The sequence below is a fragment of the Bemisia tabaci genome, chromosome 7 (assembly GCF_918797505.1).
Source record: "Bemisia tabaci chromosome 7, PGI_BMITA_v3".
Classification (NCBI taxonomy): domain Eukaryota; kingdom Metazoa; phylum Arthropoda; class Insecta; order Hemiptera; family Aleyrodidae; genus Bemisia; species Bemisia tabaci.
This window is the reverse complement of record NC_092799.1, coordinates 34,878,472-34,903,929: the sequence shown is the minus strand read 5'-3', so window position 1 is coordinate 34,903,929 and position 25,458 is coordinate 34,878,472. Positions and strand designations below refer to the sequence as shown.

Below are 25,458 nucleotides of genomic sequence, written 5' to 3'. Positions count from 1 at the left end.
GGGTAGTGTCCACGTCAAATAAGTTTACGCATATTTAAAGTGCGACAGAAGATCTGCTATTCTTATATTTACTTCATACCACTCTGAAAACTCAAACGTCAAAAGTGTCTATGTTCCCAAAGGTTATTGGGCAACTGACAACGTACAATCTTCTCTTCGACGCCTTGGCGCCTTTTTCATGGGACGTCACCTTCCCCTTCCTCCACGGGGTACCCAATCTAATATTTACTTTAAAGATTCATATAGATGCATTACTACTCATTGATTCTAACATTTACTCTCAATGGTAAACTGAAAAAAGATGATCTTCTGTCGTCGCTCGCTAAAAGTACGTGATATTACAACGGCGTAAGTCCACAATCACATATCTCGTTTGCGGTGTCTGAAAATCTCTGCCTCTTGGTCTCCCCTGGTTTCAAAAAGCTGTCTTTTGTTATATTGGCTCAACTGTTTGCAGGATTCCACACGCAAGCTGCGGAAAATTTTAAAATAACTCCTTCCTGCAGGAAGGAGATTAGTTGCGTATGTGATACCATTGTCCTATACTTCCATTAATATACAGGGTAATGCAAAATTTTTGCACCACTCCCAAGGTTTTTGCCACTTTCCTGAGTGGTTCCCGTACAATTCTGGAAGGTTATAAAAAGTCGTTCCTTCAACGTATGAGCGCTCAAAAAATGTGAAGTCGCCTTTGCAAATTTTTCAAAAGCCACAGCGGCGATGCGTGATACTAATGGCGCGGACGTTTTGGATCGTACTGAAAGGCTCTTAAAAGCTGGACGTCATTTGATGACGCGCGAGTTTTGCTCATCAGAACAGGGAAAAGAAGAGATAAAAATCTCCCCGACAATGTAAAGTGCGAACATATTCCTGGAGCAATAGACTTAAAAAAAAACTATACCTGGAATGGCATGACGGCCAGAATGAACTGTACGCTCCGGATCCTGGCGCCGCACGCAAAGTCTCTGCAAAATCCGTGGCAATCTCGATTTATTTTGTGGCGCCACGCACCAGCTAAAATTTCAAGACAATCATCATTTCCATGATGTAATTTACCAAAAACTATGGAAAATAGCACCTATTCATTATTTAGCTCCTATGGGTGATTTCACGATAACAGGAATAATTAAAATGTGAAATACCTTAGAAATAAAAGTGCACAAATTTTAACAGGATTTCATTACCTCATTTTTAAAGGTATTAAACTTCCTTTTTCCAGCTTTGGCACGCTCTATTTTGATTCAGTGCAAAGTTAAAGTGATTGATAAACAAGCCATTGAATCAGGTATCAGCGCTTCCCGCGGGACTGCTGGAGGTCCACGCAAACATGGCGGCCCTACCAAATTGTGTCGGTTACGTAACAGACACAGCGTAACCGACACTCAAAAATGTGAGATTAAAGATGATACAAAAGATAAAACTTGGCAATTCTTGAGTGATGAGGTGGAATTAATGCTGCCTTAAAAGTTTTCTAAACTTTGGAGACTTCTTTTTAGTTTAATACTATTAAATTGAGGTTTTTGCGTAGTGAGGAATTAGTGCTACACACGTAAAAATCACTGGTTTTCATAATAATTAAAGTTTGCATTGTAAAAAAAAACTGACTTATCAGTAATGGTTTTGTCAAGAAGACTTCAGCGAACAATTTGATGGCAGTTTTGAAACTCCTGACTCCATCTGGCGAGATAAACACTGCACTTAATACAACTGCAAAAATGTGTTGCCAAATGTGGCGACACCTCTTTCTTATGACTTTTCTCGCTCAATAATAAACATTTCAGTTCAAACTGGCAATTTTCTTGAACACTAGAGTCTCTTTTCAGCAAATATTGCCAAAGAGTTCATGATCAGCACTGATTTGTTACCGCAAATTGCTCTTTCGCTTCAAAATCGGGGTTGGCGACGCGTAACCGACCGGACATTTTCGGCCTTTAAAGTCTCATATTATTAAATATAATAATAATTCATCATATTTTTTAACATGGATAGGTTCAGGGACATCAATCCTATTGATTAATTAATTTGGTTTTCAATCGTTTTGCCCTATGTCGTTCATAACCCACGGCGACACGACTATTCCTATTATCGTGAAATCACCCCTATCATTTAGTTTTAAAAAATTGTAAGCGCTGGCGTGACCTGCCTCACGGTGCAGCTGAATGTTATCGACTGATTTTTAATTTTCGTAGAAAGCTACACTCCGAGCTTTGATCAGACTTTCCAGAGCAATTCAATGATAACGCAGGTCAAACATAAGGTTGCAATTATAATTATATTGAAATATTTCGATGAACGCTTGAGGATCATCTGAGTAGGATGATGGCTATCGCATAAAATACTTTACATCATAGAATGGGTCTCGCGTGCCGTTGCACGCGAGAAATTTAGCTAAATAAATATATGCTACTAACAAGTAAAATCGCCCTAAAATCACGTCGAGCTCGTCAAAAAAAGTCAGAAATCCATTCCTTAAGGTCTTGATACACGATCAAATTCCGAACCAATTCGGATCAAAGTAGACCATTTGATGATTGATGGTCACCATGCAACAGTCCTCTTTGATCAAAATTGGACGGGCCGTCAAATTTCGATTAGAATGAAATGCCGCACAAAACATTTGTGCCAAGTTTTCATTTTAAAATGAAGCAAAGTAATAATTTTAAGACTGATGACTACCGACACTTTGATGATAATTAGTTCGGGAATTTGATAGTGTATCGAGACCTTTAGAACTGGGGAAAGAAAAGAAGAGACAACAAGTTGGTTTTTGCAATCGCTAGCGATAGCAATATTCGTCATGGGAACTTTTGCTTCTGGGATATGAAAATTTTAAGGTACAGTTCGTTTGTAGTATCTTCAGAATTGAAGGGGCTATGTAATTTTGTGTCGACATCTCTTTTTTAACATTTTTAATTTTTTTTCTTTGCACACAAGAAAGCTGTTATTTACCAATTATTTATTTTCGTTGGATTATGTATGGTTTTCGGAAGTTAACGCATTTAACTTTCAGTTTCGTTTTTTCGGCGTAAAGTATGATATTTTTACTCTACGCATATGCCCGAATACGCATCATAAGTGACCTATGTGCTTCCTAAGTTGCCATTTTTGTCATGGGAACGGAGTTCCCCATGATATTAGAATCGTTCCGTTGCTTTCGCTATGGGATTCCCTATACCTCTGCGACCTTGAGCGTTTCGCCCAGTCTCCGATTTTTGGTTGATTTTCCGATGTATCAAAAACCGTTGTATTTTTTAGCCAATCATGTCTCTACGTCAAGTTGTGTTGATTGCTAAAATTCGCTTTCAGCGAGTTTTTTTCCACCTTGAGATGTCGTGTCTGACTGGTAAATCTGCGCAGAACCACGAAGTTCCGTTTTTAGGCAAATTCTTTTTTTTGGGAGGTTCTGATTGGTTATTTTTCGCCATCAGTTTTCTGTTCGTTGGTGCAAAAGATCGCCTACCTCGGTGTTCTTGAGAAGCCGCCATTATCCCACCTCAAATTTGAAAAATAGAAGTAAAGAAATAATAACCATCGTACAAGGTGGAAAATTGTTCTGGAGGACTCGTTACGGATAAAGAAGTCAAAATCAGAGCTCGATTGATTGATTTAATTCATGGATACGCAAATATTGCCTTAGCTCAACTGCCGCGATCGGAATGCGTGTTGGGATGAACCTCGAGACGCATTAAAACAGTGCGAACCATGGCTCCTACAGCAACGGGCTTCATATTCCAAACGCAGTCAAGGTCTCTTGTGATAAGTCCCGCCCATTGCCCGAGTCTTTTAAATGCTATTTTTACTCCCGCTCACGTGGAACCGTCATAGCCTAGTTGACTAAACCGCCTCGTATACGTGATTAGATGCGGGCACCCGGCGATCGTGAGTTCGATACCCGGCGATGGGAGATAATTTTTAATGGTTGTATTGAATGTTTTAGACTAATCATCAAAAAATAATTAATAGTAGATGATAAATGTACGAACATTTTCTCGTGAGTTAATATGTTAAACAAAAATACTGGAATATACCTCCTTCATATAATCAGCCACATGTTCCCCCAAATTAATGACGTTATTTTCTTTTTTCAATAAAGTTAATTTGCATTCAACGTTCGTAAGTTAAGCAAAAAGTACCTATTGATACAAATAGAAAGACATGAAAATAGTATGTCTAACATTTCAGTTGTTTTTTTTTTTTTATTTATTTTTTGTTTTTTTTTTTTCAATAAAACAAATTGACTGGGACTAGAATCATCGTATCTCTGAAGACAAAAGCTAAGTTTTTTGATACAGAAATACTAATATATTCATCCTTTATATAATCAGGGAGATGTTGACCCAAATATTGATGTATATTTTCTCTGTTCGCCCAAATTAATGATGGTATTTTCTTTTTTCAATAAAATTAATTTACATTCCACGTTCTTAAAGCAATATTTTCTCCAAAATTCAGCAAAAAATCACAATTTATACCTACGCAAAAAGTAAATAAATAAATAAAGCAATGACATGAAAGTAGTATAGGTAGTACACATCTAACATTTCGGTTACATCTATTTGAATGAAAAAAATGGCAACTTAGGAAGCACATAGGTCACTTATCGACGGTGAAACTACCAAACCACGTATCTCGGTTTGCGACGTCGCAGACTTCCTGTCATACTTTATTTTTTAAATGAAAAGCTACTTAACGTCCAGTCTTGAAAATTTCCGTGATTTTTCCTCTTCGTGCGGAGAAAATTCTGTGAAAATTTCAAGGAATGATATTGATTTGGTCTACTTCAAAAAAATAAAATGTGAGCGGAGATTTTTAAACACCGCAAACGAGATACGTGGTTTGGTAGTTTCACCGTCGTTATGATGCGTATTCGGGCATATGCGTAGAGTAAAAATATCATACTTTACGCCGAAAAAACGAAACTGAAAGTTAAATGCGTTAACTTCCAAAAACCATACATAATCCAACGAAAATAAATAATTGGTAAATAACAGCTTTCTTGTATGCAAAGAAAAAAAATTAAAAATGTTAAAAAAGAGATGTCGACACAAAATTACATAGCCCCTTCAATTCTGAAGATACTACAAACGAACTGTACCTTAAAATTTTCATATCCCAGAAGCAAAAGTTCCCATGACGAATATTGCTATCGCTAGCGATTGCAAAAACCAACTTGTTTTCATTCAAAGAGATGTAACTGAAATGTTGGATGTGTACTACCTATACTACTTTCATGTCATTGCTTTATTTATTTATTTACTTTTTGCGTAGGTATAAATTGTTATTTTTTGCTGAATTTTGGAGAAAATATTGCTTTAAGAACGTGGAATGTAAATTAATTTTATTGAAAAAAGAAAATACCATCATTAATTTGGGCGAACAGAGAAAATATACATCAATATTTGGGTCAACATCTCCCTGATTATATGAAGGATGAATATATTAGTATTTCTGTATCAAAAAACTTAGCTTTTGTCTTCAGAGATACGATGATTCTAGTCCCAGTCAATTTGTTTTATTGAAAAAAAAAACAAAAAATAAATAAAAAAAAAAACAACTGAAATGTTAGACATCCTATTTTCATGTCTTTCTATTTGTATCAATAGGTACTTTTTGCTTAACTTACGAACGTTGAATGCAAATTAACTTTATTGAAAAAAGAAAATAACCTCATTAATTTGGGGGAACATGTGGCTGATTATATGAAGGAGGTATATTCCAGTATTTTTGTTTAACATATTAACTCACGAGAAAATGTTCGTACATTTATCATCTACTATTAATTATTTTTTGATGATTAGTCTAAAACATTCAATACAACCATTAAAAAGTAACACCCATCGTCGGGTATCGAACTCCCGATTGCCTATTGCCCGCTCCTTTTCATAAAAATGTGGCGATTTAGTCAACCAGGCTATCACGGCTCCGCGGTCGGTGGTGTAAAAATAGCATACAAAAGACTCTGACGGTGGGCGGGGCTTATCACAAGAGTTGTTTTCGACGCTTTGTACCTCCTGGGATATGAAAGAAATGAGCTAAGCGCTTTTCTCTGTGAGACATTGTTTACCTATGCTATCATGTGTCTCAAGGTTCATCTGAGCATGCATTTACTATCGCGGCAGTAAACTGAGGCAATATTTCTGTATTCATGGATTAAATCAATCAATCGAGTTCTGATTTTGGCTCATATATCCGTAACGAGTCCTCCAGAACAATTTTCCACCTTGTACGATGGTTATTATTTCTTTACTTCTATTTTTCAAATTTGAGGTGGGATAATGGCGGCTTCTCAAGAACACCGAGGTAGGCGATCTTTTGCACCAACGAACAGAAAACTGATGGCGAAAAATAACCAATCAGAACCTCCAAAAAAAAAAGAATTTGCCCAAAAACGGAACTTCGTGGTTCTGCGCAGATTTACCAGTCAGACACGACATCTCGGGGTGGAAAAAAACTCGCTGAAAGCGAATTTTAGCAATCAACACAACTTGACGTAGAGACATGATTGGCTAAAAAATGCAACGGTTTTTGATACATCGGAAAATCAACCAAAAATCGGAGACTGGGCGAAACGCTCAAGGTCGCAGAGGTATAGGGAATCCCATAGCGAAAGCAACGGAACGATTCTAATATCATGGGGAACTACGTTCCCATGACAAAAGTCACAACAGTCTGGATGCATCAATCATCAGTTGGCCTATTGGTTATTGTAGCATGTAAATATCTGTTGAATGGTGCAATTTTTGGATGTGACATTTGTCTCTTCTTTTCTTTCCCCAGTTAGTGCGGCGCAATCTGCTTCGTTTCTAACTCGTTTCTTTCAAGTCTCTTGCGTTTGCGAGCAGTTTATCCCAGTTATCGCCGATCAAGTTTGTACAGATACGAGTCAGAAAAACTAATCTGAGTTAACAGACGATTTCACTGACTTTCTCTATTGTATGATTTCAATCCTTCTCAAGAAGTTGTTTCATTTTCTTTTCTTTACTTTGAAAAAATAAATGGTTTGGAAGAGTTGAAATCTTACGCAAGGAGAGTTCATAACCGTTTTCGAGATTGTTTGTTTATTTAGGTTAAGTATACACTGGAAAAAAAATACATTGGATCTAGTGTCCAGACTCTTGAAAACATTGACAGGAAAAAATACATTTGATTCAATCAGATTTAAGCTTAAATCAAAAGGAAATCCGCTCAAATTAAGTGGCTTGGTTCTTGATTTAAGCTTAAATCTGATTGAAACAAGACTATTTTTACTTGTTGATGTTTTTAAGAGTCTGGACTGTAGATCCAATGTGTTTTTATTTTCCAGTGTAAGTACGGGCAAACCTGACTGCCGACCACCAAGTAAAGCTGCCCGAATACGTGGTAGAAAAAAGGTAATGCATACTATAACGTCGATTGCGCGTATTGCAGACTTTTTTTATGTGTCCAACGTCATTTTCGAGCGAATAAATAGATGGAACGTGTATCCAGTCGGCTGTATCTTTTGCGTGCAACGGACTCATCGCAAAAACTCCCCTGGAGCCTATTCCTACTAAAGGCCTAGATACACACGGCGATTTATCGTCGCGATTGAAAGACGAAAGCCAATGGAGAGCCTTGATTTCGATATATCGACGTCAATGGATCGAAATCCAGGCTCTCCATTGGCTTTCGTCTTACAATCGCGGCGATTAATCGCCGTGTGTCTAGGCCTTTAGTGCTCAGAAAAAAAGCTCAAGAAGAGTGAAAAAAATTATGCAGGCGCTAAACATGTCCCAAACGGATGCTCCTCGGATTCTCCACCGAGTTATCGCCACTGAAAAAAAAATCTCGGTGTATTTACTGAGAAAAGGGTAAAATTACCAAGGATTCAGGGTTCTATTTGATCCCAATTTTTTCTCGGTAAAATTACCATTCATGGAATTGGTAATTTTACCGCGAGAAATCTCGGTAAAAGTATTGACTTTCTCGGTAATTTTACTGGACCCCGGTAAAAACGCCAATATTTTTTATCGACTGCGGTTGAATTACCGAGATAAAATGGCAAAGTTACCGGGAATCGATTACCAATAAAAGTGGTATTCTTACCTGAGAAAAACAGTAAAAATACCGGTTTTTAGGTAAGCTTACCGGTCTATCTTGGTAAAATTACCAATAATCGGTAAAAAAAAGTGAGATTGTAAAGGTAACAACGGACCTTGGTAAAAACGTCGAGAATTTTTTTTCGTTGCGAACGGAGGAGTCGAGATTCTTCAACGCTCTCATCAATATTTACTCGCGCACCTTCCACTCCGCGAGACGTCTTGCGCCTGGCCGACGCACAATGGATTGAGTCAATTCGAGAGGTTGGACATGAAATGTTTGACTAAAACTGCTAATTTTGATGTTTATTACGTCACATTTTGAATTTCAATGGGTGCTTTGAAAAGAAAATTTCACGAGGAATTGAATGGAACCACTTTTAGAACCTCAAAAGTTCGTACAAACGGAGTTATAAGCTTTTAAAGTTTCCATATTTTGTCGGACCCCTCCTATTGACTCGATCCACTGTGCGACGCGACCCGGGAACAAGGCCCATCATGCCGACAATAAGACTTAAACTCGTTTTCATGAGAGCCCCATGCCAATCGTAGGATTATAGGCACCACAGGGCTCTTCTCAAAGTGCAGAAACACCCTATTATCGTCGCCCTTCTGACGTGAGGGCGTATCTCATTTCTTACGTGAGCCCTGGTTTACATATAGAGCCATGCTTTCTGAGGCTCATGCGGAAAGCGAGTTACGCCCTTACGTCGGAGGAGCGACGCTATAAGGAGGCCAGATATGCAGCACTGCCGTGCGAGATGCAGATGCCTTTTGTGCAGAGGGCGGAAGAATTATGAATCCGGAATTGATTTGAGCTCGTAAGGAGGGGGGGGGGGGTACGGGGCAAAAGAACACTGGAAGCGTAGCGGCGGGTTGAAAGTTGAGAATGCGGGGCTGCCAGTTCAGGACACACATTTTGGGGATTCTCATAGTCCTTGAAGAATTGGTTTCAAGGCCTTGACGACGATTGGCACCCCTGAGGTAGGGAATATGCATCGAATGAGACATGCCGCTACCGTACTAAGGAAGAACGCCGTATGAACACTGGAAAAAAGCACATAGTCCGAACTCTTGAAAACATCCGCAAGAAAAAGTACTCTTGATTCAATCAGAATCTAGCTTAAATCAAGAACCAAGCCTCTTATTCTAAGCGAATTTCGTTTTGATTCAAGCAAAAATCCGATTGAATCAAGAGAATTTTTTCTTGTCAATGTTTTCAAGAGTCTGGACTCTAGATCCTATGTGCTTTTTTTTCAGTGAGCATTCGAAAGTTGCCTTTCCCCAGGTAAAACAGGTATTCTTGTGGAAAGTTATTCATAAATTCCTTTGAAATTTTCAGATGTTCGAGATAAAATTGCGAGCAAAATCGTCTAAAAGATGTAGAGAAAAATATTCATAAGTTTCCTAGTGAAGTCGGTTTTCAGTGAAGTAGATCTGGCAATGTCTAAAGGCTCACACGGCGTTTTTCCTTAGCACGGCGGAGCGGACCATCGCTGCATAGTCTTCTCGGAGCCTAAATTTTTAAGGAGAAGCGAATGGATCATTAGATAAAGTGAGAAATTGAGCATTACAGTGCGAGTTTATCTTATCAAAATTGTATGTAATCCAGGGTAAACACATAGAACATGTTTCAATTCAATCCGTAGGCGGGAAATTAGAGTTGCAATAAATGTTTGGTCTCTAAAATTCAAATATACCGCTTGCCGATAAAATAATTGTCTTAAAAGTTCCGACACTTTTTTGACAAAGAGAGGAGTACCGCGCACCGAAGGAGAGAAAAAGTGTGCGCGAAACTAAAATCTGATTCAAAATTTGAACTTTTTTCTGCGGCTGATGTACCCAAACTGGTTTAGGTACTTCCGTAAACAGACAGTTTAAAAAATGATTCTAATGTGAACCCTAAATGCGAATTTCCCATTTGTGAAAAACTTTTGAAATTTGCTATATATTTGATATGCTGCACTTGAAGTCTTTATGAGGAAAAAATTCTTTAGGAGGTTTTATTCCTACACTGTCAAGGGGTTCAAGTAGGTAGCGTTTTGCGAAAATGAACCAACATTCTTTGTGTAATGTCCAAAATTCGAAATTGTCAAATTGGAAAAAATGAACGAGGCACTTGGAAAACATTGAATTTGATACTGTTGAGTTTTTCTGTCCCAATCTTTAGACTAATTTTACAGGAATAGCAGTCGCGAAAAATGTATTTCCTTGAATCAATTCCATTAAATTCCCACGGGCGGTCAAAAATATGCAGTTTGAAATCATTGATGGACGTTCTGGCAACAATGAGATGAACGTTGTATGAAATCGACTATTTATTTCAGCGGAGACAGTCAAGTATAGGAAATGGATACGCTGTTTCCTTGTAGGAGGAATGAGGGCAAAAATAGGGGTACACAGATAGGACGCACTCAAATCAAAGTGGCAGTAAGCCAAATTAGAGGGGAGCATCCATTTCGCGCTTCTGAGATACGACAAAAAAACGTAAATTTACCGAGAAGCCCTTCATGGTAGCTGGAAAGCGAGATGTTAAAGGGCAGTTAAGAGCTTCGCGATAAGTTGACTTGGCAGTCGGCAAACACGAACAGCTCCGAGAAGGATCATATTTTTGGATCCAACCGTTTAGTTCCCGGAGCATTATTTAAATTAAAATACTCTCGCAAAAAATATTTCTCCTTTCACTTGACGTATATCTGCGCATTTTTTTTAAACAGAAATGATCCTGTCACTGCTCACCAGGTCAAAGTTCTCGCCGAAATGGAAAAACGTAATCAAAGTAAAATAAGTGTGTATTTACGAACAAGTAGGGAGGGATATAAAACATGGGAAACAAGGCTAAAACATTGAGAAACACTGGAAGGCAGGACGTCTCGAGCCGTTACCAGCTCACTTTCAACTGAAAACACGAAGAATAAATACAAAATCGAGTGGCGACCTGACACCAGACGTTATTACGTAACCACTGCTGTATTGTTCTTTATGTGTATTTACGTAGACTTGGACTAGGAACTAGACTTGTTAATTGTATTTTCTTTGCTGGCAAACCGTTCTCATCAGGACATGGAATTTTCCGACATTTTTACTTACCCATTTGAGAATAATCTCTGAAATGCGGGGAAAAATCTAAAACTTCACCAGAAACACTAGATTTGCACATACAGCAGTCATAAAACGTATTCCCAAGTCTCACCATTTTTATTTCTACTCAGTTTTTTTTTTTTTTTTCTACGTTCTCACTATTCTCATCATTTGTTTTTTCTCTCTTTTTCCTCATTGTTCCCTTCTACTTGTTAAAAGGTTTCTCTCTGATGATGGAAAAAAAATTGCACTTCTAAAAAATGTCCTGACATAGTGTACTTTCCCCCGACCTCTATGGAACTTTGAGCAAGCCTTTGGAAGTATCCAAGAATGAGTGAGCGTTACGTGAAAACTAGGCATGTCGCAATCACAATTTCACGTGAAAGAAAAAATTATTCGATCGGAAGTTTAACTTGTAATCTCGATGATCAGTGCTTTCCTCGTGTTATTTTTTACCAGTTTTCATTGTTGCTGACGATTTCGTAGCACGCTGAACTCGTGATCTCGGTTTTACTTTGTTTCCTCGTGCTTTTGTACGATTTTGCATCGTTACAGACGCTTGATCGTTGAGTCATTCTATTTCACTTTATCAGCACTCACTTTTAAATAGTATGCATAAGATCTTAGTACCGATCAGAAAGGAGCGAAGAGAATTCTATATGCCTGTGTTTTTTCGTTTTTCTGTCGGGTTTTTTTTTTTTTTTTTTTTTCTTTTTTCTTTTTTTCTTTTTAAGACAACGCGTCAGACTTGCTGTCACAAGCCCATGCGTAAATTGTGTGATGACAAAAATACCATTTTTTTCTACCCCGTTTTTTAAAATTAGATCTAAAACACATTTCTGCGATGACGTCGGAAACCTTTTATCATTAGTAGCGTAAGAGATCGCAAACCCATTCACTCGCAAGTAAAAAATCTACAAGCTGGCAGACGAATCTACGTTAGGACGTATTTCTGCCAAACGGAACTATGTGCAATACAACGTGAGCCCCGTTATGCATACATCCTTATGGATCTCAGGTTTCATGTCTTAATGCACATAGTTCTGTTTGGCCGAAATAGGTTCATTTTACACTGCAACCGTTTTGTCAAGGAGAAAACAAAAGTACACGCAACAGTTGACGCTGCCAAATTTTATTTGAAGGTTTATATCTTCACGTTGCGGCTCACACTTTTCAAATATTCTATTGATAACTCAGGGTGGGTAGGGATACAGAGGGACTCTTCAGTTTACATGCATCTCAGGTAGCCCTTGAAAAATTGCAAACGGGGGATGGAAGTTTGCAACGTCAAACACGATTTTGCGGATTTCGAAGGAAGCCATCCAAGAGTCAGTAGAATCAAAACATGTACATATGTTAACAGTATAACTTAGAGGTCAAATCTAGATTTTGTATCTACGAGATGTAACATTGAGCTTGTTCAGTATTTTTTCATTCTTGCATTTTTAAAAGGGTGCGGAGCATAGCCTGTGTCACACTATCAATGCTGGTCATCAATAAAATATCAAGGTGAGGTGTTTGATTGGCTAATTCGATGACTTGGACCAATCACAGCGCTTGACACTGACATTTTGATGGAGTATTTTGATAGTGTGACACAGGCTCATGGATCGCGTGAGACAAACCACTCGAGGGGGAGACAAACTGCGACCGGACGAATCTCTACGGACGCCATCTTGTCTTTCTCGGGAGTGTGCATTTGAATGAAAGCTCAAATCACGCAACTTTGAACTCGTTTTTTGCGACTAAACATCGTTCAAGAAAATCCGGGAAAATGCGCGAGAACTAGGTTCACGGACTACTTTTAAAGAATGCCAGAATTTAAAATCACTGGAAGCGCTCATTGTGCCTACAAAGTAAACTTGAGAAGGAGAAGATTCCGTTCATGGGCCGTCCCTAAATTACGTAACGCTAAATTTGTGACTTATTGACACCCCCGTCCACTTGTAACGCTTCGTAACGCTGTGCCAACTCCTCTAAAAATTTCGTAAAGCTTGCCTGGACCCCCCCCCCCCTACTTCGATTAAAAATGATATAAAAATCCCCTTACATTTATTGAACGGGTTGGTTCTTCTATTTAATGAGGAAAAGTGAAAGTATTGCAGAAGATATTTTCGAGATTCTTAAAAATTTCTGAAGACGACCGACGAAAAATTCTACAGAAACTCGAAGGAGAAACTCTGAAACTCATTACGTAACGCCTCGCTCCCTGTAACGCCGCGTAACGCCGGCAAAAACCTCCAACCCTCATTGAAACGTTACGTAATTTAGGGACGGTACTAACGTTAATACATCCCAACGGAAATCACGAAACTCATCCCAACTTGCCTCCGATGAGCGGTGAAAAAAAGTTCACACCATCTCTCAAAATCTCAACATACGTGCGTAGGACAAGATGGCTTTAATGCACACTTGCCTCTGCCTGAAAAAATCGGATTGCTTCAGAACTTGCGCTGCGATGCGAGTGCGATAGGAATAACGCGAAAAAACAACTTGTTTTTCTCCGTGTGACGTAAACTGAGGTATCGGGAAAAATGTGACCGATGTTTATTCAAATTCTTCTCCAACGATGACAATAAGGTAAAAACATCTGCAAAAATCTCTAAAAAAAACTCGGAATCGTGATTTTTTTCATTCATGTGACGTCTTGGAGAGATAGAAATCCTCGACTTTAAAACTTATTGCTTCTAATCATTTCTACACATCAGTGATTAAAATCGAAAAATTTCGCAAGTTCCAGCTCTTTCAAATGAAGCAATACAGTTTTTTTCTCGAAAATTCTACTCCCCACTCAGAAATGAACGTTTCTAGAAACTGAACGGAAAAATACTGCGTATCATTTAATTACCATGCTTTTGATATAGGTGTCATTTTTTTCCAGGCTCATAACAATATTTACAAATTAAGTATTTAATCTCTAACAACTATGTTTTAGACGTTGATTGGGAAACTAAGGCACCGTTTTGGATCACTACATCAGATAGGATTTGGGGTTGCAAGATCTCCGGCCCGTCATTTCTTTACTGTTACCGTTGCTTTTCATTTGATATCATTACAATATACATACAATTCGATTTGATCTTCTGTCGAGGATAACAAGAGGTGCGCTATGGATCGCTATTCAGGCATTTATCCTCCTGTTAAACGTAACCGGCATTTTAATCAGAGATGATAGAACCGGCTAGAGTACCTGTGCAGCGAGAGAATGGGTCACTAAACCTTGTTTATTTTATTGAATATTCTAAAAGTACAATGTGAGAAGATAACGTGGTGATCTTTCCGCATTTTTATGGAGCCGAAATCGCGGAGAAACCCGCTTTGAAAAATCTAAAAACGGCAAGACATTTCAAACGCACCCGAATGGCGGGAAACTGACAGTGTTGACGCACTGCGGTAGTCATATCGCAATCTTCTCTCATTTTCCTCTGATGTTTGTTAAAATAAAACGTGTTTCAATGTGGAATTGTTGCTCGTCCATCACAGCTAACATATGAATGAGATTCAAGTCTTGAATTCAAAAGATATAATTTCGACTTTAGTATTGTTTTCATATACGAAGAGTAGATAGACATTTGACGGACGTCGTGGAAACCCGTGCCCGCTTCTGATTGGTGCCGGATGACATCATTCGGCGCTGCGCGAAACCGGGGCGTTTTAAATATGCGTATAAGTTGAGCGATTTGAACTGCGCATTTCTCGGTTATTGAGTTACTTGTTCGCGTTTTTAATGTGCGCATCTTGTTCTACGCGTCATTTTCCTTCAGAAAAGTATATTCGAAAGTCAAAATTCGTTCATGGTTTAGTGACCCATTGACAGATCGCTGCATGGAGAGCTAAGCGCCTAAAAGGGCAGCCAGCCTTCTAACACGCAAAATTTAACTGCCAATCTTCGGATTCCAAATCAAACCAAGAATGTTCATAAATGAGCGTTCTTCTACAGATATGAGGAAATGTATGCAAGAACCAAGTCAAATCGTGCTTTACAACGCGGTCCTGACAATTGGACGTATTTCTGCCAAACAGAACTATGTGCATTAAGACATGAGCCCTGAGACCCATTAGAATATACGCACAACAGGGCTCACGTTATAATGCACATAGTTCCGTTTGATAGAAATACGTCCAATTGTAATAATATATCGTTCTGAATAATATGAATTCATAGGTTGGCTGCCCTTTTGGCCCCAACTTCATTAGCGGAGGCATCGGCGACGGCCAGATGGATTTTCAGAGTTTCACATCTGTCCATATACTCTCGCTATACAGAAGCTCCAGAACCGGCCCTTATATTACTTAATAATCAAACGACGGCGAAGTTAATTCAACGACTTGATTTAAAAATATTGCACCGGGGTTTTCGCCCAATTTTTATTTCCAAACTTTCCAAGAACTGATGTGAAGCTTTTTCATTCGATACAAAACGTTTGGCGAAGCACGATGTTCAACCACACGATTCCACCTCATGACGGTGACGTCACGCCCCAGTCTTTTCTAGATCCTCGATCTAATGCGCAATACTGCCGTGCTAGGGAAAAACACCGTATGAATATTGAGGCGTCGCCAAATTTCCTTCGATAAAAAACTAATTTACTGGGAAATTTTCCTTCAATTTTTCACACAATTTTTTTTGCAATTTAATATAGAGTATCTGAAACTTTCAAGGAAAAATGTACATATTTTTCCTCCTAAATACACATTTTATCTGGGGAAATTTGGCAACTCTCGAACGTTCATACGGCGTTCTTCCTTAGTGCAGCAGAATACGTGGAGTCATTCCAATAATCACATTTTCAGACCGTGGCTTTAGCACCTCGCGCTTTATACCCGCGACCCGAGGCAGAATTCAAAGGAAAAGGGAAATTTGAAAAAGGGAAAAACTTGGCGAAAAAACCTTGACAACGCGTTTCACCCGTCCTTGCGTGGTCGGAGTTATTTTTGCACAATTGAACCCATGAAGGCACAACTACACCAGCACCTTTAGGAGTGAGCATCCAGTACGAGCTGGCAGAGGAACGATGATGGCCGCTGCTCTTGTGTGCTTTATAACTCTGGTAATTTGAATTTTTCCTTTAAATTTGTTTTTTCTGGGAACAATCTAACCACGATTGATTTTCATTTTAATATTTTCGTGCTCAATTTACATTTTTTCGGTTGTGATTAATTCTAACGTCATTTTAGTTCGAATCTAGCGCCTGTCACTGCGCTGAGGCTTGATGAAAGAGTAGTATGTGTGTAAGTCGCTTTTAAAGCGTCTCTGGGTGCTTTGCAACACCTAAAACAAGCTTGGTAAGATGCAGATAATATGGGTGAAGTTTTATGATTCTGCAAATGAGGTTTTCTTTCGCTTTAATGTTCAAACTCAAAAGCTAAGATCTTCACATATGCGAAGGTTACTCAAATCTTACATTCCTCCTCTAAAATAAATGGTAAAGAAAATTTAGAATAATTCGTAATTTTCAGAGCAAAAAATTTAAACGCATACTCACCGGCTGTGAACCTATGGCATTACATAACTTTTTTTGCGACGTTCAAAATTTCTTTCAAAACCACGCTTGAATTCAAGACAGCCGACTATTTTTAAAATTTGTGATATACCTTTTTTTGTTATTCGCAATAAACACTTTCACTGTAGATTGCATTGGTAATCATCCCATTGAAAAAAAATGGAAATTTGCAGTTTTCTTTTTTAATGTGCGTATTCTTCTGTGTTGACCGTTGATACTCAAGTAGTCATTATTTATCTACGGTACCAAAAATAATAAATACGCGAGGAGATTCATCTTTATACTCGTCCGCTGCTTCTTTAAGTGCGAAACCTGGGAGCTGCTAGGACGTGCATTCTGTAATTTTCAAAGTTTTGCAAATGTTCAAAAATATAGGCCACACTCTGTGAACCTATTGATATCCCTGAATGCATCCATTATGCACCAGTACCCCAGGAAATTTTTGTTTAATTTCACAAAATAATATGGGATACCTATCTTCTTCGAAGTTAATTTCTGAACCCATGGCTATCATTATGGGAAATAATCAAAGAGTAATGACACATTTTTAGGAGTTCATTTGCCACACGGAGAAAAATCTATGGCTTATAAACCAATTAGTGGTTCATATGGAACACCACTAATAGTAGTGAAGGCAACATATAATAATAGTACATATACCTTAGTTATGGTATATATACCATACAATGGTAGGAGCTACCACAGTATAGTTCACAGACCGATAATCATTAGTTCACGTACTACTATTAATAGTGTTTTATATGAACCACTAATTGGTTTATAAGCCATAGCTTTTTCTCAATGCATAGCAGGTCTTTTAATTTTTCTCAAAATTTGGTTTAAGTTTAAAACTTAACAAACGGTACAATAAAATATGCTAGGCATCAGAACACTGAGGGGAGAAATAAAACAAAATGGGGAAATATTAATAATTATTATTGCATTTTACTATATTAACATTATGGATGATGTTCTGCTTAACAATCGCTTATGTATTTTTCAGGTTCAATTTCAATACATTGCAAACAGATCCGTGCAAAAAGACGTGGTTGCGTATTTGGATACATCTGAGGATCAAACACTTCGAAAGAATCTAGGTCTAGGCCCTGACTCCATTCAGGTTGGTGTTTGTGTTGATATTTATAACCCGATCTGGTAGAGCAAAAATGATTTCAGTGCATTGTCACATGATCGCGATCATTTTGATTTTTTAGACTAGGTAACGAATATTAGTATGGCGCGGCGTGCTTTACTGTAAAGTGATCAATCTACCTTTTAAACCTACGGAAAAGGGTCGATAGACAGGGTGTTCGCAACGAGCATCTTAATAATCGATTTTTTTACCATAACTTCAAATGAGTAAATATCATAATCGATCATTCACGCTTCGCCACTGACGAAACTCATATTTATTTCAAAAAAAGAAAACATAAATAAATATTTGTATTGTTCGTACTCATTTCCTGTCATCACTCATATGCGACTCCCTAAATGTTCATTTTTTGCCGTAATATGCTCTCGAAATTTTTATTGACCCGAATTTCACGAACTTTACTGGTATCAGCAGTTGGGGTGATCTTTAGGTGGGCGCGCGCTACTTTTTTAAATTTTTTAAGTATACTTCCCGCCTTTTTCTACTACATGGTGAAAATATAAATGTACCTATTGAAACAGGCAAATTTGCATGTTTGTCACAATTTGTTCTTGAAATCTACGGGGCCAATTCAAGTTTTGCAGCTATTGGCGGGTAATAGTATCTAGGTAAGCCCACGTTCCTCACAATTTTGAAATTTAACTTAAAACCGGCCTCTGTGGGCTGAGACTGAGACCAAAGAGATAACAAGCAGGTAAATCCAACACGAGGAAAACATTGGGAAAGCGCGCCTGAAAAATGAATCCCGATTATAATAATTAGTTTTAAGTTTGTTCCTAGCTTCCTAACGAATCATAATCGCCCTAAAATCTTGAGGTAGTCTTTATTAATACCTCGCTGCTTTAAAAAGACATCGAAGGCTATTTGTATTACAGTAGATACTTGTAGTACTCTAAATTGCCTACCTTACTCGTGCATGGAATAGGTTTTATTGAATCTTTACTGTCAAATTTACTAACTGAATGGTATCAAAACCTTGTAATTCTAGTTAAAAAATAAAAATTGTATTGCATTGAATTGGGAAAGTAGTTTCACACATATTTTTGAGTCTTTCAACGGCCATTTTTATGGTTTAGCAAGGTCAGCAGGTAGGGGTATGAATGAAAGTCAAAGGCGACTTTCAACTACTGATCACTTGGAAAAAAATAAAATTGAAAATGATGAAATACTGAAATTGTACAATCGCATGAAACTCGTTGCTATCTGAACACTCGGCTCCGTATTGGATGGTGCATCTTTTTTTTTAAAAAATTTTGAATCGGAAACAATAAGCGGGTTTATATAATTTGAGGGCAGCGATCAGTCCTTCATTTCGCAAATAATGCGCCGTAATTGTCCAATCAATAAAGGAACTATAGGAACCAAATTTCTTCGTCCTAACCTAATTTTTGCTCATGGTGGTTGAGGGGTGAGGAAGTCACTAACGACGGCGAGGCATATACACTGCTCTAACGACGGCAAGGCAAATACACGATGCATACGAATTACACGAAAGTAATGCGCAGTGTCCGTCGCGCACGATTATAACCAATCAGAAAATCGAATATAAAAGGTATAAGGTTTCCTGCCTTGCCGTAGAATACATAGAGTCGTAATGTAAGTGGGAGAGCTGGCGCAACTTATAAACATTTTCCAGGTCCCGAATTTCGAGACTCCTATGAGACGCCGGGTCCCTTTTTCGATACATAATCGATTGTTTGCGATACACAGGGACCCGGCCATCCGATGTAAAAAGAAGATAGGAATTACCACGTATTTCACACCGCCATTTTTGATCGAGCTAGAGTCCCTTTATACTGAGAGTCGAGACAAGACCCCCTCATGGAGTCACAAACGAGAATAAAGATTACAGAAATTGAACGTTTTTTGTAATCTCTGATCGGCCCATTCTCAAAGTCCATTCTCCGTTACTTCTCTCATTCCGTTTGTTCCTTGCCGAACCCGTAATTCCCTGGTCCATTCCGGATTATAATCTTTGCAATCGGTGAAAATTTAATCTTTATTCCCGTTTGTGACACTGTGAAGGCCTAACATACGGGAACCAATCAGAAATGGATTCACATTGTCTTGACTCTCAGTATATCGAGGAATTATTTACCACGATGCAAAAATTCGAATACGTCCCCGCCCAAAAACGGCGTCGACGGATGACCTCGACCCAAAGATGTTGGGAGACTGCGTTTCAAACACCCCGGAGGAGTGATATTCGCATTCGAGGATAGCTCAACTGCACGTATGCATATTTTAAATCAGGGGGGAGCACCAAATAAACGTATCTACCAACCAACCACGGATTTTTAAGTATTAAAAAAATGAACTAAATAAGGAAGCCCGCTCATCTCTAGGATTCACAGTAAGATTATCCCGGGAAAACCGAAAATCCATCACCCTAAAAGATTGAAGCATTGGTATGACTTTTTTACTTGCTCTCAAAGATTCAGAACGAGCCCGCTAGTGACTTCCCGATAAGCAACTCAGCACTTCGAAAAACCGAAGCTGCGCGACGGCTTTTCCTCGCTCCTTGCACCGTAGGCAATTTTCTTACATTCCCTGCGGTAAAAATTGTCTACCCAGCAAGGAGCTACGAAAATCTGGAACTTTTTCAAAGCTCTGTTGCGTCTAAATGACGCGTTTCTGGAAAATTTTATGCAGTACCTTGCACCCTTGATGTTTTGCGTTCTTTCACGTGCCATAATCCGCTTTTCCAAATATCCTCTACCAAAGAAGTTATCGCAATTTTAAAATCCGCGCGGGAACCCTTGTAACGTCATTTTCCGAAACGTACGTCGTTGAAAACACAAAAAATGAACAGTACGCTGAAAAATACCTCCCAGCACAAAGTATCAGCCACTTATGACTAAATAACGAGGAGTTACATCAATTTGAAAGAAAGAAAAAAAATGACAACTTTGGAAGCTTATAGCTCACTTATGAAACTTTTTTGGGTATGGTACGTGTATAGGGAAACAAATGTCATATTTTGAGCCGAAAAATCGATCCTGAAAGTTAGAAACGTTACCTTCCGGCCACCCTGTATATGAGCAAAAAGTCAATTTGACTTCTGAAAAATCTTCAATGGCCCCTAAAATTCGAGCTGAATGGGTCACATGGCTCCTGAAACTCAAAACTGAGTTTCGAACACTACTCCTAATTAAGAACATTATCTAGCCCATCCACGCCGCCTTCTTCCGGGAGGAACCCAACCAAATACCTTTCTGGGCAACCTACTATCTGCCATTCTCCGCACGTGCCCATACCAAACCAGCTGCCTGGCTGCCTGGTGGTGGTGCCGGAAGAAGGCGGCGTGGACGTCCAGTAGAAGGTTGGCGGGAGGGAGTGGAGGGGGAGATCAGACGGTGTAATCTGCCCGATGATTTGTGGGAGGATCGATTCCGATGGCGATTTGGAGTCGCAGAGCGCTCTAGTACGCTGAGGTAGCGGCTTGATATGTATGTATCTAGCCCATCCAATTTGAGTCCTATTTTATTCTTCCTCAGATTGATTTAGATGGTTTGAGTGCTGGCATATCTCCATCATCTACTGTGACGTCAACGGATGATTTCGAATCGGTGCCAGTTCTCGCTGCTAGAGCCGCGTCCCCCTCAAAGAACAACAAAGATGCATCTTGTGCGCCTCAAGTGTATGGCGTGGCCCACAAAATTTTGCATTCCTCAGCAGCGCAAAAGGTATTCGGAGCCGTCAAGAAAACCCCCGAGAAGGCCAAATCTTTTGGTTATGCCGTTTCCTTCCGTACTAGGAATGCCGCCCGAAGTTTGACCCGATCAAAAACGAGCAAGTGAGTAAAAGTCCATCAATGGGCCTGTTGCAAACTTTTGCTAGAGCAAAAATAAGAGTTGTTTCTTGTAGATAATGCCTCAAAAATCACGATGAGCGCATCGGCAAAGTCTGAAATGCACTCATAACTTCACAATCTGCGTAAGAAATTTGCGTTTTTTTAAGCTTCCCGCTTCAAAAACGATACTATGGCACAGGTGAACATTTTGTTAGAGGAGTCGCTCCGTTGTCGGCGATATTCATCATGGCCGACGCTTGCGCGCAGTTCCGCGCGTAATTCGAGGAGAGTTCAAGGTCAATCAATTTGGGCGTGGAAAATATGAACGTTAACACGCCGATTGTTATCTGGTCTAATCCAGTTCAGGTGTTATCTCGTCCCATCACACGTGTTTTGGCGGATTGGCGTCGGCCATGATGAGTATTGCCGACGATGGAACGACTCCTCTTACAAAATGTTCACCCGTGCCGTAGTATCGTTTTTGAAGCGGGAAGCTCAAAAAACCGCAAATTTCTTACGCAGACTGTGAAGTTATGAGTGCATTTCAGACATTGCCGATGCGCTCATCGTGATTTTTGAGGCATTGTCCATGAGAAACAACTCTTATTTTTGCTCTAGCAAAAGTTTGCAACAGGCCCATTAGCAGGATTCAGTTATCAGTGGTAAACGAAGTTTCGTAGAAAAAAAGAGGCCTGCTTGTCGTATCTGTTACGAAAAAAAGTTTTCCTTTCAAAAGATTTATACCTTTCTCCATAATATGAAATCATATGAAATCATGATCAGAGCAGCGTGTAACGTATAATACCTATTGGGCGTATTCATGGTAAAAGAAACTAAGTTGCGCCCAAACTCGAAGCACAGTTCCTTTTAGTTAAAATGAATCAGGGCATGTTATTACTAAAAAAGACGAAAGTCCAATTTTCAAAATCTTTATTTTTTTAGGAAACACTCAAATGAATGCTAATGTCATCTAAAAAGAACGTTAAAAATGGAAAAACAGGGAGTATGAAAACTTGCACTTGAAATCTTTTGAAAAGCACTGATTTAAATACGTTGTCATGGAGAGGACCTCTCATGTCAAATAAATTTAAGCAGAGACATCCTCGTGGGATTGAATTCTTGTGATTTTATTGAATATGCATATTTCATGACGAGAAAAATCTCTGCTCTGAACGATCCGGTTCTTCTGACTGGATTTCGAATATGTCTCATGTGCACTGAAAAAAAATTCTCGACGCTTTTACCAAGGTCCGTTAGTACCTTTACCATCTCACTTTTTTACCAATTATTGGTAATTTTACCACGACAGACCGGTAAGCTTACCTAAAAACCGGTATTTTTACTGTTTTTCCAGGCCACTTGGTAATCAATTCCCGGTAACTTTGCCATGTTATCTCAGTAATTCTACCACAGTCGATAAAAAATATTGGCGTTTTTACCGGGATCCAGTAAAATTACCGAGAAAGTTAATAATTTTACCGAGAACAAACTGGGATCAAATAGAACACCCTGAATTCATAGTAATTTTACCCTTTCCTTAGTAAATACACCGAGATTTTTTTGTTTCAGTGTGATTTTATTGAATATGCATTTTATTGAATTCATGACGAGAAAAATCTTCGCTCTGAAAAATCCGGTTCTTCTGACTGGATTTCGATAATGTCTCATGTGAGAGCCACGAAGGAAAAAATAAATACAACGCTCTTTTTCCCCTATCAGGAGATTGCTTGATTTCCTCAATAAGGGTTCGCGATGCGGATCCAACCGCGCTTCACCGAGCAAAACGGGGAGTCCGGGGCGTCGCACGGAGGGGATTCCTGGGTCGGGCCGGTCCGGTGAGCGGCCGCAACTGGGATATGGACCCTCAGGATTAGATCCATCAAATCTTCCTAGGGGACCACATGTCAGACCTCCTGGTGCCACTGGAAATTCGCACGGAGGCAGAGGAGATACTGGCGCTACAAGATGGCAATCACAGCCAAACGCCGGCGTCGGGTCTGTAGATTCATCCGACGTCAGGAGACGAATTGCAGAGGGTGCGCTGGGTCAGGGCTCAAACCCCAAACCGGCAAGCGGGGTAGTTATGGATTCAGCTGCAGCACTGGAAAAATTTGGGAGGGCCAAACTAACACCAGAATTTGCAAATGCAGCATGGGCGGAGGTGGATCGTCAAAAGGCGCGATCGAAATCCGCAACCTAACTCGAGAATTTGCAGGTTCACCAAGGTGGATGAGCGAAATTCAGACGATCTAAGGAGTGTTCTCACTAGTCTTACTGCTAAACTAGTTCTAAACTGGGAATAATATTGGGCGATCGAGACAATTCTTATATGTTTCCTTCTTAAGAGACACTTTTCGAGGTGTGCGTTCCGGATGAAGTTCAGTCTGAACCATAACGAGGCTCGAACGCATCTGTGCCACCTGTGCAGACGCTCAGCCTGATATTCCTGTCATATAGGTACCAATGGTCAAATTTTTATCGATTTTGTACAGGAGGGTTTTCGTTTCAACCCTGAGGTACATGATAAATATACTGAAAAGAAAATTGGTAGCTTATTTTATAACTTTCCTTATCATTGAGTGTTTCATGAATTCAACCAGGGCTCGTGTATTATTGAATCATACCTCTCATTGGGATTTTTGTCGTAAACTCACCCTGGATTTTCGTTTACTCTGCTGTTGATATAGTTGGCTCCTGTGTGTATTTTTAAGCGTGCCAGTAGGGCTTATCTTTCACGCCCGATTAACCATTCACCGTGACGCCAGGATCCACCAAATTTTCACAAAAATTGCTTTCTATTTATCGAGTGTTTCCTTACTCTCCGTTAAAATACAAATCCAAAAAAAGAGACCTCATTTGCAAAAATCGGCCGAATAGGAGGAAAGTTACAGTTCGAAATCCAAAGAGATTAACTTAACGCGATTTCGATGCACGGCAGTTCGCCCAAATCGCGGTCGTGTGTAAATGCCGCATATCAGCTTAAAATCAAGATAATTACATTCAACGTTCATGAATCAATAATTTCTTCCAAATTTAGAAAAAAGTACCAATTGATACAAATAACAAAGACGTGAGAATAGTAGGTACGTGTCCAGCATTTCAGTTATTCGGCACGCTCTTCCAACATATTCATGTCGGATATTTCTCCTTGTTTTCTTTTCTTTTTTTCTCTGTTCATTATTGCAATTGATCCTGCGTCATTTGTTTTGAACAAAAGTTACAATAGTGATATAAAGTAAATAAATAATAGTAGTAGTAGTAGCAGCAGCAGCAGCAGCAGCAATAGTAGTAGTAGTAGTAGTAGTAGTAGTAGTAGTAGTAGTAGTAGTAGTAGTAGCAGCAGCAGTAGTAGTAGTAGTGGTAGTAGTAGTAGTAGTAGTAGTAGAAGTAGTAGTAGTAGCAGCTGTAGTAAAAATATATTAGATTAGTGGTTCCAAAACAACTATTGTTGCTATAAACTGTAGGCCACCAGGTAAGTTTTAACATTAAAGTTAAAGCTGTCGAGTCTCAGTCTCGCAATAACAGCGAATCGACGGCTCATTCATATTTTTATTTTTTCCGGTTGAAAATGTAAATGTTAATATTCTGAAACGTTCCAGGCTTTTGTTTATCCTTTGTTGTTTTTTTGCAGCCTTTTCCCCAAATTAAGTTGTTACTTTATTTAGCATTAAAATAGGAGATGTCCTTTATGTCCTAATTGCTATAGTTTTCCCGATTAAATACAATGTTTTCTTTCACAAAAGCTATGTTCCATTGTTGCTATTGGATTTCCAGATTCTCACGTATCCTCAATTTTACTCTCGTGTACTCAACTTTTTCCAGGAGAAATATTCTTAAACCGCACAAAAAATGATTTAATCTAGGGGTAAA

At 39.0% G+C, this 25,458-nt stretch overlaps 2 protein-coding genes across 3 annotated transcripts in view; one reads left to right on the top strand and one right to left on the bottom strand.

The window, feature by feature from the left end:
* Window positions 1-25,458, bottom strand: part of LOC109032141 (neuroligin-4, X-linked) — a 552,408-nt gene that overhangs the window by 277,742 nt on the left and 249,208 nt on the right. The window lies entirely within an intron of this gene.
* LOC140225107 (uncharacterized) lies at window positions 15,951-22,165 on the top strand. The gene is made up of 3 exons (XM_072302676.1): window positions 15,951-16,189; window positions 17,646-17,762; window positions 21,293-22,165. Exons 1-3 carry the CDS (start codon window positions 16,154-16,156, stop codon window positions 21,593-21,595), a joined length of 456 nt encoding a protein of 151 aa, XP_072158777.1. The 5' UTR covers window positions 15,951-16,153; the 3' UTR covers window positions 21,596-22,165.